The sequence below is a fragment of the Epinephelus fuscoguttatus genome, linkage group LG20, assembly GCF_011397635.1.
Source record: "Epinephelus fuscoguttatus linkage group LG20, E.fuscoguttatus.final_Chr_v1".
NCBI classification, from domain to species: Eukaryota; Metazoa; Chordata; class Actinopteri; order Perciformes; family Serranidae; genus Epinephelus; species Epinephelus fuscoguttatus.
In genome coordinates, this window is record NC_064771.1 from 34818520 (window position 1) to 34832851 (window position 14332).

The 14332-nt window shown below is 42.6% G+C and overlaps 1 protein-coding gene across 1 annotated transcript; it reads left to right on the forward strand.

Annotated features, from left to right (window-relative positions):
• The first annotated feature begins 4628 nt into the window (after positions 1-4628).
• Positions 4629-11023, forward strand: LOC125880699 (transmembrane protein 100-like). Its single transcript, XM_049563405.1, has 2 exons — positions 4629-4761; positions 8716-11023. Exon 2 carries the CDS (start codon positions 8759-8761, stop codon positions 9230-9232), a length of 474 nt encoding a protein of 157 aa, XP_049419362.1. The 5' UTR covers positions 4629-4761; positions 8716-8758; the 3' UTR covers positions 9233-11023.
• Positions 11024-14332: the final 3309 nt, after the last annotated feature.

Consider the following 14332-nt stretch of genomic DNA (forward strand, 5'->3'; position numbering starts at 1 on the left):
GGTGCAGAGGCAGGTCACGTCTGACCATGACATACAGTACAGGCCAAAAGTTTGGACACACCTTCTCATTCAATGCGTTTTCTTTATTTTCATGACTATTTACATTGTAGATTCTCACTGAAGGCATCAAAACTATGAATGAACACATGTGGAGTTATGTACTTAACAAAAAAAGGTGAAATAACTGAAAACATGTTTTATATTCTAGTTTCTTCAAAATAGCCACCCTTTGCTCTGATTACTGCTTTGCACACTCTTGGCATTCTCTCCATGAGCTTCAAGAGGTAGTCACCTGAAATGGTTTCCACTTCACAGGTGTGCCTTATCAGGGTTAATTAGTGGAATTTCTTGCTTTATCAATGGGGTTGGGACCATCAGTTGTGTTGTGCAGAAGTCAGGTTAACACACAGCCAACAGCCCTATTGGACAACTGTTAAAACTCATATTATGGCAAGAACCAATCAGCTAACTAAAGAAAAACGAGTGGCCATCATTACTTTAAGAAATGAAGGTCAGTCAGTCCGGAAAATTGCAAAAACTTTAAATGTGTCCCCAAGTGGAGTCGCAAAAACCATCAAGCGCTACAACGAAACTGGCACACATGAGGACTGACCCAGGAAAGGAAGACCAAGAGTCACCTCTGCTTCTGAGGATAAGTTCATCCGAGTCACCAGCCTCAGAAATGGCAAGTTAACAGCAGCTCAGATCAGAGACCAGATGAATGCCACACAGAGTTCTAGCAGCAGACCCATCTCTAGAACAACTGTTAAGAGGAGACTGCGCCAATCAGGCCTTCATGGTCAAATAGCTGCTAGGAAACCACTGCTAAGGAGAGGCAACAAGAAGAAGAGATTTGTTTGGGCCAAGAAACACAAGGAATGGACATTAGACCAGTGGAAATCTGTGCTTTGGTCTGATGAGTCCAAATTTGAGATCTTTGGTTCCAACCGCCGTGTCTTTGTGAGACGCAGAAAAGGTGAACGGATGGATTCCACATGCCTGGTTCCCACTGTGAAGCATGGAGGAGGAGGTGTGATGGTGTGGGGTGTTTTGCTGGTGACACTGTTGGGGATTTATTCAAAATTGAAGGCACACTGAACCAGCATGGCTACCACAGCATCCTGCAGCGACATGCCATCCCATCCGGTTTGCGTTTAGTTGGACGATCATTTATTTTTCAACAGGACAATGACCCCAAACACACCTCCAGGCTGTGTAAGGGCTATTTGACCAAGAAGGAGAGTGATGGAGTGCTGCGGCAGATGACCTGGCCTCCACAGTCACCGGACCTGAACCCAATCCAGATGGTTTGGGGTGAGCTGGACCGCAGAGTGAAGGCAAAGGGGCCAACAAGTGCTAAACACCTCTGGGAACTCCTTCAAGACTGTTGGAAAACCATTTCAGGTGACTAGCTCTTGAAGCTCATGGAGAGAATGCCAAGAGTGTGCAAAGCAGTAATCAGAGCAAAGGGTGGCTATTTTGAAGAAACTAGAATATAAAACATGTTTTCAGTTATTTCACCTTTTTTTGTTAAGTACATAACTCCACATGTGTTCATTCATAGTTTTGATGCCTTCAGTGAGAATCTACAATGTAAATAGTCATGAAAATAAAGACAACGCATTGAATGAGAAGGTGTGTCCAAACTTTTGGCCTGTACTGTACGTACACGAAATCCTGAGTTCGGAGCTGATCTTCTTCCGGAGGATGTTTTTTAAGTATAAATTAAAATATCGTCCGTGGGGCCGATCATAAAGCCCTGAGAATCCCTGCAACTTCTCCATATTCACCAGAAAGATATCTGCCGGCTGTAATTGGTTGTTCCTCGTCACATGACATACAGTGCAGGTTGAACTTCGCTCCACTCAGTGCTCTACTGCTCCGTCCCCCAAACAGAATACCCAGGGAACACTCTGCTACTCTAAGAGTGTTTAGTTTTGAATAACCAAACGGTACACTCCAGTTTGTGCAAGAGTTCGCTCCGGCACTGAGAGTGAGTATTTCTGAACGCACCCTTAGGAATGTTTGCACGCTGTGACAACATCGCTCGCACATTTGGACGTGCCGTCCGCATGACAACAACAATTTTAAGGATGAAAAAAACACAAGGTGTGAACAGCCCCAAAATGCTGCAGCAAACCACCTGTTGAACAGCTTCTTTATGAAACTAAAATATTAGAGCTGCTTGTGTTTCTGTTACAGTGCAGCCAAACAAACTCAAGTCAATTTTAACAAACAAGTAAGTCAATATTAAGTACTTGCATGACAACTTTGCATCAGCAATTAATTAATTCATCCATTTGTCCGTCTTTTACTTTATTGTTTAGTTTTTATTTGTTATTTTTATCGTTCTATTTGCTGAGAAAATTTGCAATTCCTGACAAAATGACAAGACACATTTCCTCCTCTGCCTGTCTCTTCTGCAGTTACCTATCTGACCGTCATCACTCTCGCCGCAGCATGAAGGGCCAGTCTTGTTTGAATGAATTTATTCTGTCATAGTTCTTGTTGATGAAATTAATCATGCCAAATACAATAAATGCAGGCTGTGAATAGTTTTAAAAAAAAACAGGGTTTGATTTCCTGACAGTCTCAGGGATTCCTGTGCACTTGGACCACCGAGGACGTGAGACCGGAGCTGTTTGGAGTCTTTAGGGGACAACAAGGATCAGGGTGATAAATAAACCTCAGCTGCTCCTCTCAGCTGATTCCTCCCAGATGTTCACGTCTGCAGGTCTGGAGGGCGGAGGCTTCCCCCCGAGGATTCTGGGAGAAAAAATCAGAACATGTTCAGATGTAAAGTTGCAGTTTTACTGTGTTGTTGCTGAACTGATGCTCTGCTTTCAGCCGTCAGAGTGTTTCATTTCAATATGCTAATTTCTACAACCCAGACAAACTGTTCTGTACAGCAGAGGAAGAATAAAAAGCTGCATCAGCATGATGTCCTCCTGTCTCCCAACTGATTTTATACTCTGACAGCTTCAATAAAACTGGAAGGTGACACACGGCTAATAAGCTGCAGTACCCTCCTCTACTAAAAGATGGAAATTTTCTTTTGTGGAGACAAATGTCTTTATAAAGGTTGCACACCTTCCAAATCAAAAACAACTCTTTGGAAAGTTTTTTCTGTCCTAGTTTAGGGCGTAACATGACATGTCAGCATCATAGTGCCACAAGAGACCCTTTAACAGAAGAGAGGAAACTAAACTCCCCCTTAAAGCCCCAAATATTGTTTTCCATCGTGTCATTGTCCATTTATGCTGATAAACCCAAATTCATTTGTCAGTATGGTTAAATAGTTTTTAGTTTCCACATTTCCCGTATGTTTTCTTTACATTGTTTTTTTTACTGTGCAGACGTGAGACGTGTTTTTAGCCATCAAAAGTCATTGATTTTTGGTGACCTATTGCTGTGTTTCCAGCTGGGGTTGTGCCACCAAAACTGAGTATTTTAAGCCAAAACATGATCCTTCACTGACCATACCCAAGCGATTTTTGTGCCTAAAAGCCTGGACACACCAAACCGACGCCAAAGAACAAGCTTTGACGATGGCCAACTATTGTGCTGCCTCACGTTGTCTGTATCTCCACCAAAAAGTTGCACTTGAACACACCCTGAAGACCAGAGCACATATGGTCTGCGCCTACATGAGAGGAAAGGACTCTTGACATTTGTTGGCCAGTGAGAACGTTACCACACAACCTGATAATTTACTGTGTGCCAGCAAATAATAACGCAAACAACGAGGGACCGTTTCTCTCAAAGAGCTGGATGACTAAAAACAGTTTGTTTCAATCTCAATCCCTCTTGACTTCAGTTTGCGTTCATCACTTCTGTTTCTCCTCTCATGCACTGAGCTCAACGGCCAATCAGAGTAGTTTCATTCTTCGATGGGCTCCAACATCAATTCGACGCGTTAAAACAGCTAAAAAAAAGCCAACAAGAGCTGGTGAGGGCCGACGTGTCAGACACACCACAAAAACTAGGGCAAAAGACGCTCAACCCGACACTAACCGGTGGACGGCAGTCGGCCAAACACATATTAACCACGGCATTGTTGAAGCAATGCAAATGTAAATGTAAAGTTTCAACATATCTGCTAATATCTTTGCTTTGCAGGAACATACAGTGCCAACATTTACTTTTGCGGTTAGTTGGGACAGGTTTTAACTTTTGTTTCATCTCGTGCATTTAATTTGACAGGTCTGCACTAAATTAACATTTGGATTCATCCTTTAACTCTCGACCCCACAGGCTCCTTAGGAAATATGGCTCCTTAAATCTTGGTAAGTCTTTGAATTAATCCTCAGGATGTTTGAGATTAAGGTGGTTTTAATGGTTAATCTCCTTCAAGTTTTCTACTAAACATTAAACTCTCAAAAAAGAAGCTGTTATTTAAGGTGGTCTGGAAAAAGGCAAATTCATTTCAAGGTATCAGTTAAGGAGAACATTAAAGTGGGGTTCTTTCAGGAGCATGAGTGTGTGTTGGTACCAGCTGAAGGGAGGAAAGAGTTAAAACTTTTCTTGTCAGTCCAGTAGGAGGAGGTATGGAGGGGGGAGGAGGAGGTGTGGGGGAGGGAGGTCCCCCGTTTTTTTCTATTGATAGCCATATTCCCCCATTTATTCCTGCAGTCAGGACGATGCAGAGAGCCGAGCGCAGACAGACGACCTGTAGAGCCTCCACACCAGGGAACATATGAGCGCCTGAGTCCAGAGACACAGAAAACACACAGAGAGAATGGAGAGCTGCACACGTCAACAGTAAGGACTTTGATTTTTGATTTTACAGGACAAGAAGAAGGTGTTTGCATCATTAAAACTTAGCAGCTGAATGTGTCTGTGCTCACATCATTACAGACTGTTGATCTCAGGGCAGTGAGGTGAATCTTTGCTCTTTAAAACAAAACAAAATGAAGCTGTAAATTTTACAAGTGCTCCTGAATCTGCCCTGATGTTTAACAGTGACTAATTTAAGGTGACATGTCTATAAAGCTTGCAAATTAAGGGCAAAGTGAGGCATTGAACCAAGACATTTAAGGGTGTTTGTATGAATAAGTGAGCGCAGAGATGATGTGATGAAGGTGTTTGAAAGCTTTTTAAAGTGTGACTGAGTTTTTTAATTAATGCACATAATTGTCGTTTAGCATCAAAAATGTGAGCGATTTTTGTGAACTAGATTTTCATAAAAATTAAGGGAAGAAATTCTGATATTCTGTTCAGTCTTTGTAAAGCTCTGCATGAGAAATTCAGGCTTGTGGAAAAATATCGATGTCTAAATAAATTTGTGCTCTCATTATTATCAGTGGTGACGCTGTAAAAAAAACTGATAAAAAAGCTGCTTTTTTATTATTTGAGTCCAGAATCAAAACAGAAACGTGTGCAAAACTCATTAAAGTTAGTTAGTTAGTACAAGTTTGAGAGTTTTTACAGACATGAACAGGATCACAGTGCGTATGTGTAACTGATTTCAATAACTACAAATCCTTTCTGCACATTCACAGATTTTATTTCACTATACATGTTTTGAAACATCATTTTACAAGCTGTAATCTCTGACAGGTATCTGAGCTCATATATGTTGTTACTGAAGGTGTGTGACATCTGACGTTAAACGAATTTCTTCTCTTTCTCCCTTAAAGCAGGAGTAGGCAGTTTTTATTTTGGCGTCATGGGGCAAAAATCCCATAATAAGATGAGCATATTGTAATTAAAGTGAACTGAGAAAACTGAAAAAGACTTCTGCTCCTCCTCTTGGCTCTGTTTTCAGACTTTAGAAAATCTAACCTGACGGGAGACTGACCAATCATGGGTCATTTCAGAGAGAGGGCGTTCCTATTGGCTGTTCCACAGATGCAGATGTGCGTGCACGTCCCTTCAGACGGTGAAAGTCTGATTCAATGGAGGAGAATCCTGCAGAGAAAGTTGTTATTCCAGCATTGACAGCAACTGCTGACACTACAGAGCAACCCAAAAAATGAAGACAGACTAATCAAACAGAATCTGACAAGATGGAGAGAAAATGTTGCTGATAGTTTAGCCCTCTGCTAATTGGAGCCAAAGACTCATGGCAGCTGTTTACGTTTATGTAGCTAATGTTAGCTAGAGCCTCGGATCACAATGTGTCCTCCGCCTCACTCCCCGCTGCTACAGACCACCTCATCAGCGGGCAGCAGCTCTAGAGACAGACCTCGAGTCAGCAGCTGCAGCAACCTGAATCCAGCAAACTTTCTGTTGCCGCTGTTACACAGCTCATACCCGGCACTGATGCAGCCCACCATCCTGCTGTGACACCCAGGCGCTGGGGGGTTGGACTGGCTGAATTCAAGCTGCTACAGCTGTCAACCAAAAATTCATCTCCCAAGCTACTGACTGCTCTTCTCCAGGGGAAGCAGTCCACAGCGACAGGGAGCGAGGCGGCGGGATGGCTAGCAGCTAATTGCTGTCTCATTTGTGGTCTGATGTGTGCGGCGAGGAGGGACTCAGGGAACTCTGCAATGAAATCAGATTAAATACAGCAGTGTATGTGAAACACTGGGTTGCTGTTTGATGCTCGCACATATGCCTGTGCTCATGTGGTGGGAGGGGCTTAGGACAGAGAGGAGAGAGCTGCAGACGGAAGGTGTGGTTTCAAATTCAGTGGGGATTCCAGATTTCTGCCTGCCCCAGCTTTAATTAGAGAGGAGGACATCTAAATATATCTTATCGTAGTGTCTGAATCTTTCATTGATCATCAGTGTGATCTGCAGACTGAGGTGGGTCAACAACGTTCAAAGCTCAACTTTGTTTAACATTGTTTATGTTTAAATGTAGTTGGTCTCGTTCCTCCTCAAAATTTCAGGGCTTTTTAGAGCATAGAGTTTGCTTTTTTTTGGACTACTTCCCCAGAGGTGATTGGGCAGTAGCTCCAGAGATGGTCAGCATAAACCCCCCAGTGTTGATGTCACAGCAGGCTGGTGGCCAGAGGCAGCGCTGGGTCTAACCTGTGTAACAGCAGTAACAGAAAGTTTGCTGCAGCCACTGACTTGGGTCTCTGGAGCTGCTGCCTGCTCTCCTCCCAGTGAGGTGGTCTGTAGCGGCGGGGAGTGAGGCGGGCAACACAGTGATTCGAGGCTCTAGCTAACAATAGCCACGTAAATGTAAAGCTGCAGCTGTGAGTCTTTGGCTCTAGTTAGCAGAAGGCTAAACTATTAGCAACATTTTCTCTCCATATCTGAAACACTTTGCTGACACTGACTCGTGTTTTATTTAGTTTAATCTCAGACACTCTTTTAGACTCTTTTTGATCAGCCTGTTTTCCTTTTTGGGTTGCAACTAGCAACTTTCTCTGCAGGATTCTCCTCCATTGAATCAGACTTTCACCATCTGATGGAACGTGCACACATCTGCATCTGTAAAACAGCCAAAAGGAACACCATCTCTCTGAAATGACCTGTGATTGGAGAAAGCCTTCCGTCATGGGCGAGATTTGCTAAAGACTGAAAACAGAGCCAAGAGGAGGTGCAGAGTTTTCTCTCAGACCACTTCAAGTAAAACATACTTTTGCCCAATGGTGCCAAAATAAAACTGCCTACCCAGCTTTAAAAGACTTGTTATAGACGCAGCCTGACTTTTAGTATTTTATCACTTCTTTTTTTTTTTTACATTTTGTCTCATTTTCATTTGATAACTTTCAAACCACAGCACAGATGACGACTCACCTGACACAGTGTCTGTGAAGTTGTGTTAGTTTCTGACCAGCTAACACACACTGTGGGTTCAGTTATTCGGGCCATTGTTTCTAATTGTCCCTGGTTCATGTTTATGATCACATGTGAGTGAGACCCTCCCTGTTTGCTGATCTGCTCTTAATCTGCTCTTAATGAAATTTCAACGCTTCCTCCGTCTGTTTCACATTAAAGTATAGTTAACAGCAGCTGAACATCATGGCAGCAGCAGTCACGCTTGTAGACATTGTAGATGTGGACTTAGAGGGAGGAGACGTTTGTCAACGCACAGAAGTGGTGTGATGCTTCAACCTAAGTGAAAAGTAAAATGTTACCAGGCTAAGACAAAACTTGGAGGTTAAGGACTTCGAGTCAGAACCATCTTGTATGTTTGGAAATCATCTCTCTGTAAAGTCTTTTCTTCTACAGTTGATAAATGACTTAAACATCCTATTTTTTAGTTCTACTTTTGCAAAACAGTAAAACACTCACATTACAAAGGCTGTCATTGTTATGAATACCTAAATAATACAGGTTATCACAACCTGGACTCCACGTTATCGTTTTGTGCACATACACTGAATGAAATTAATTTGACATATGACCCGGGCCTAAAGGCAAATTTACTGGTTTTCAATCTGAGTTTTAGTAAGATAACGGTATGTGGTTAGGTTTAGAAAAAAACCCATCATGGTTTGGCTTAAAATAAGTTTGATTGTTACAAAGATAAAATAACGTCACGTGGCATACATCATGTGACATATGTCACTAGCACAGCATGCTACACATCCTGCACACTACGTTGTTACTGGATTAACTTTATTGATTTTTTTGGTTTCACATGGAAAAACAAACAGCAGGCTCCTGGGTGAAAGTCCAGAGTTTGGTTATTCGTAGTCGAGTAAGTCGTTTAATATTTGTTGTAAAAGGCTCTCATCTTGTGAAAAGGTGTCTTTTTTATGTCCTTTACAGGAACCAGAATCTTTAATGCCTCTTTAATTCTTTTTTTCAGCTAGCTGTTCTGTGATTGGCTGATTGCTGACATCAGTATCAAGATGGCCCACCTCTTCCTCGCCAGTAAGATCGCCATGCCCGATGACCTCCACAGCAAAGGTGGCTCCAGGATCCCCAGGGGTGCCGTGAGGATGCCAACACCCATCTCTGCTGAGAAGCTGAGCCGGGAGAAGGCAAGGAAGGACTGCAGCATGGTCGTGACAACCCACGTCCCGCACATCAACGAGGTCCAGCTGACGGCGGCCACCGGCGGCGCAGAGATGTCCTGCTACCGCTGCACAGTCCCATTCGGCGTGGTTGTACTCATTGCCGGCATCGTGGTCACAGCGGTGGCGTATACCTTCAACTCCCACGGGTCCACCATCTCTGTGCTGGGGCTGGTGCTGCTGTCTGCTGGACTGGGCCTGCTGGGATCCAGCGCCATCTGCTGGAGGGTGCGACTGAGGAAGAAGAAGGACAAGCGAAGGGAGAGCCAGACGGCACTCATGGCCAGCCAGGGATACTGCGTGGCTTGAGCGGCATCCAGTCCTGAGAGGAGTTCAGGTTTAAGTCACACAGTGGTGGTTCACATGATCAACTTCAGGGAGACAGTGAACATGAACGCATCGCACTTACAACACAAAGTTTAACAGAGACATGAACTGATGAACTTTGCTTATCGTAAAGAGATGGAGCTTGTACTCGCTGCAGGCGGTGATGACTCTGAGGCTGACGCCTTGAAGGAAGAGATGATGGTCAAAGTGAAAGACGGGAATTTGGACACATGACCACCTGCAGGATGATTCATTGCAGAGACTTCACACTCCAGACTGGGGGTGCTGGATGACAGACAGGAGCTAAACTTTAGGATGAGTTGAATAATCGATTCTTCAGACAGTTTATAGACTGAAAGTATCGATTCATCCAAAAACAGTTGGCAGTTTATTTGATAATAAAAAGGTTAGTTGTTGCCCCACAGAGCTCATCCATGATGTACAGTATCTCAACCTAAAAGCTGCTAATATGCTATAAAAGACTTGTAACAAGGTACTCTGTTGTTGATGTTTCTCTTTCTGACAGTTTCTTCATCTCTGGTAAACTCCACTTGTGATCTCAGCAGTTCGTACATTTCTCGAAAAAATTTGTTTCTCTGTCTCTGCCCCACTGCTGCTTTTCTACCGGGGATAGTGCAAAGAAAAGCAGTTGTTTTTTCCTGCCAGGATGGTGCCACCAAAAGGGGGTATTTTGACCAAAAATATGATCTTGTTCTAACCTTAATCAAGTGGTTTTTGTGCCTAAACATACCCACGTGTTAACCATGGTGTTGTTGAAACATAAGGTTTCAATATTTTTGCCTCATAATAACATATAAGTGTTATCGTATCCATGGTTTTCAGAAACGTACAATGCCAACATTCATTCTGGTGATTGGACTGTACTTTCTGAGAGGGCAGAGGACATCATGAGAATTGAGTGTCTCTTGAATGAGTCCTAAAACCCAAAAATGAGTTAGCATTTTAGCTCTCCTGGTTCCGTATCTCAAAGTCAATGAGTTTTATGTTAGATGCTTTAAATGAGGTCTGACTCAAGCTGAAGAGACTTTCATGATTTGTTCTATGACATAAAATATGTCAGTAAATATCCTTCTCATGAACTCTGAAGCTTTTAGTTGTCTTAAGGCCGGATCACACAGAAAGTGTTTTAGCAGATGGAGGCGCCTATTGTAATTGTTTTTAATGAGAGTAAAGCTTTTTGCTCACGGTTTTTGTGCTCTAGGTACCTGGCGTTTTTGCCAGAGCACTCTGAACTTACTCAAAGCGGAAAAACGCCCCATGTCATCTCTTATACTCATACCCAGAGCTATACGGCCCAACAATAGACAGCAGGTTGTCAAACTGCCCCTGAGTCATCCTAAAATATGCCTGGAAACGTTCATGATGGAGGAGAAGCTCCTGGACCAACTGGTGGTACTCCCCATGATCCACCCTCTTTTTAGGGTCTCATGTACCCACACAGATCTCTGTTTATCTGCTAACTACAGAAAATGTTGTCCCTCATTGCTGTATAACAGGTCATAAGAGTAATGTTCTGAACTCTGAGCTCGCAAATGGGTTTAATCTCTGATATGCATGCCACTTTGTATGTGTAAACTAGTGCACTATGATCTAAGTGATGAAAAATAACCAAATGTATTCCACTGTATTAAGAAGTTCACGTAGCTGTTTAACTGTTTAACTGATGGTTAGCTTATAACTCTCTTTTCCCAGTCTTATTTATTCAACAGACGTATGAGTGAAATATATTTGTTGTATTAAACTCAAGATTCAAGTGCCAACGTGAGACTTCTTTTTAATGTGCTTTTTGTTTTCAGAGCAGGGTGAGGACAGGCTGGAAAGTAAGAGCAGCTCGGCTGTTATATTTAGTTGTGTTTATGTTGCCTAGCATCCTACAGACACACGACCAGATAATAAACCAGGGGGGGACGGGGTTGCGTCATTTGGAGGAGGAGGTTGTGTTGATGGGTAACGGTTACGACACGTTGTCACTTCTGCAGTGCTAACTTTATCTCCACCGGAGTGCAGCATCCTGGGAATGTGAGAGGCAGGAGGGGGGAGGGAGGGGGGAGACACAGACAGAGTGGAAAGAGAGGGGATGCAGCGTTGCATCACCTCAGTGGAACCTCAGTGTCATTCCTGCAGACACTTCTGAGCAGGTTCAGTTCCTCTCTCAGTGTGACGACGGATCATCACCTGCTGATGATTTAATATCACTTCTAACTCCTCTGTCTGAACTCAGCTGATATGTATTTGAAAAGTGTTATTAGAGGATTTGAACTGATAAAAGCTTTTTCATTTCCAGCTGTAAACAGCGGTCCCTTTTATACCGCCTCTTCAAGGCAGGAATTTCACGCAGTTATGCCGCCTCGCCCTTCTGTATTAAAGGTACAATGGTGGAAGGGGGGGGGGGGGGGGCATTTGTCTCGCCTCTAAGCTGACATCGGCAAAATGACGTCTGTATAAAGAGACAACCGTCAGGACGGGCTCATGGGCAGCACAGGTATGATGTTTTGATGATGTGTTAGGAGTTGAACACATGCCACGTTTTTGCCCTCACATTCATTGTTTTCGATGTAGACACGCAGCAGGCACTCTTAAACACCTGAACGATGGTGATGTGACATTCCAGACCGACTATTTTTAAGGGTGTAACGGCTGCATCCTGAGATAAACTGAGTTCAACTTTTGGAACGCAGCAGTGTGCACTGCATGTCATGTGACGAGGACCAGCCGACAGATATCTTTCCCTTCTTTTGTAAATATCAGTCTGTGATAAGGAGAAGTTGATCATGTTGGTGCAGAGCTGTCAGAGCTTCACATCTGTCCCACAGACGATAGGCCGACACAGAAGATCAGTTCTGCATTCAGGATTTCAGGTAAATAGGCTATGATGTGGTGCTTGTTAACCTGTCGCCGCACTCTTAAAAGCTGGCACAGAAAAGGCACAAGAGTAGCACCCAGCGCCTAACCTTGCGTTTTCCTGGTGGTTAAAGATGCGGCATGTGTACGGCTCTTTTAAGGCCCAGACAAACTAAGTTCAGAGAACTAGTGACCCAAAGTAACCCTGCTGCATCGTCTAATGTCGCCCTGTCTCAGCCAAAAAGTTGTGCCATTTGCGTGTCACAACATTTCAATATTAAAATGTCTTTTTTTCCATGTACTGTAGCTAATAGCACAAGATGGTCAATCTTATTGCATTTGATTCATATTTTACTTGGTTTTTAAAGGGAGGGATTCACATAAGGCTTCATATAAGTAACAGGACTGAGTTTTTAGCATAGCATTAACAAATACATGAAATACAGCCACATGACATCAATGCTAATAGCGTGAGAACACTAAGCACCTTTAAGTGGTTTACCAAAATTATCTATAACCCCCCGAAAACATAATATTATCTCAGAAATAATTAAGGCAACAGAACTGTACGTTGACTTCATCAGTCAAACTTGCAATATGTTAAAAATACAGAAAACAAGGTGAGAGAACCGACCTCTGGTCTTCCCATGGCCTTCACGAGACTTAAATGATGCTACTTCCTGTTGATCATGTGACTTATGGAAAGTACCAACGTTTTAGAGGGGGGGAACAGACCCACAGCAAAGCCAATTTTTCCCATTGGCCATTCATGGTATTGCAGCAAAACAATGCCCTGGGGCCCACCAAGCATTTCCCCATAGACCACCATTATTAAAGAGACGTCTGTTAAACTGTTGAAAGGACACCTGCAACTGCAAACAATATCAATTATGACTGTTTTTATTATGAATTGTTGATCCATGATAATTTATATTAGCAAAACTTTAAAGGAAACAAGAAAAGTGATTTTAAGATCTGTGATGTCATCAGAATGTGATGTCAATAAGTCGTTCAGTGGGCAGCGTACCCCAGTAGTAAACCTGAAAGCTAGATACATGCTATCTGATATCGAATTATTATTCTAGATCTGTGAGGTAAATGTGCTAGGGTAACTGGACTGGGTGAAAATCTGAGAACATGACTGTAATCTTTATGTGAAAAAATGTTTTGTAATGTCTAAATTTGAAACAAAGACACAGAATAAAACATTAAATAATGGATTTTAATCACATTTTACATGATGTATGTTTAAATTGCAAGTCGGACAAAGTGCAGGAAACTTTGCTTGATAATATATGTTCAACAGATACTTTTAATGCATAACTTTGCACAGAATGTCCTGTGTACGCACTGATTTGGCAGAATGGCCGAAAAATGTGTTACTTAAAGAACGTATTGATAATCATAATGTCAGAGGGCTCCCTTAGGATTTGATGAATGCTCTGACTGGAGGAAACTGAAGTTATATATCATATGTTGAGGATAGGCCTCATTCTTTTCTCATAATTATAACATAGTGAATAAAATGACAAGAATGTGGGTCTTTGAGGGTTAAACTGAGGAGAAAACTGAAAACCTCTTAAACATCGATCCATAAAATTATCCATTAATTAACCTCAAATTTTCATTGTTTTGCACATTTTCAGTTTTTTTTTTTTTTAACTAAAAATGTTTGCCTGTCAAGCTAGCTTAGCTCAACCACCTGGGCTCAGTTGGACTTACGTGTCCTCTGCTCCTTCCTTCTTGATCCATGGTGGATATTGGTAAATTCGCAAGTTGGTGGAAATTCGGAAATTCGCAAGTTGAAATCAACGTGAAATCGCAACGCAACGCAACGCAAGGTTGGAAATTCAGTGTTGTTTAGAGCACCACATATACACTCATCATACACTCCTGTGTGACATACCTCAGACAGGGCTTGAACCCTGATCTCTACATTGGCGGTCAGCATCCTTAACCAGAACCAGAGACAGAAAGATCAGACTGAAACTGCAGAAACTTCACCTTCATCCACCTGCAGAGAAGCAAAGTTTATAGACTGAAACATGTTCTGGTGTTCTTTAAGGTTGTTCTAGTGCTTCCTTTAGGATGTTTCAGTGCTCACTGAGGAGGTTACAAGGGTCCTTTGGGAGGTTCTAGTGCTTCCTTTAGGATGTTGTAGTGGTCACTGAGGAGGTTCAACAGGTCTTTAAAACAAACTGAACACTGTTGACAGTGAAA

Excerpts from the sequence above, each read along its gene's own strand:
- LOC125880699 (XM_049563405.1), top strand. The coding sequence starts at position 8,759 with ATGGCCCACCTCTTCCTCGCCAGTAAGATCGCCATGCCCGATGACCTC.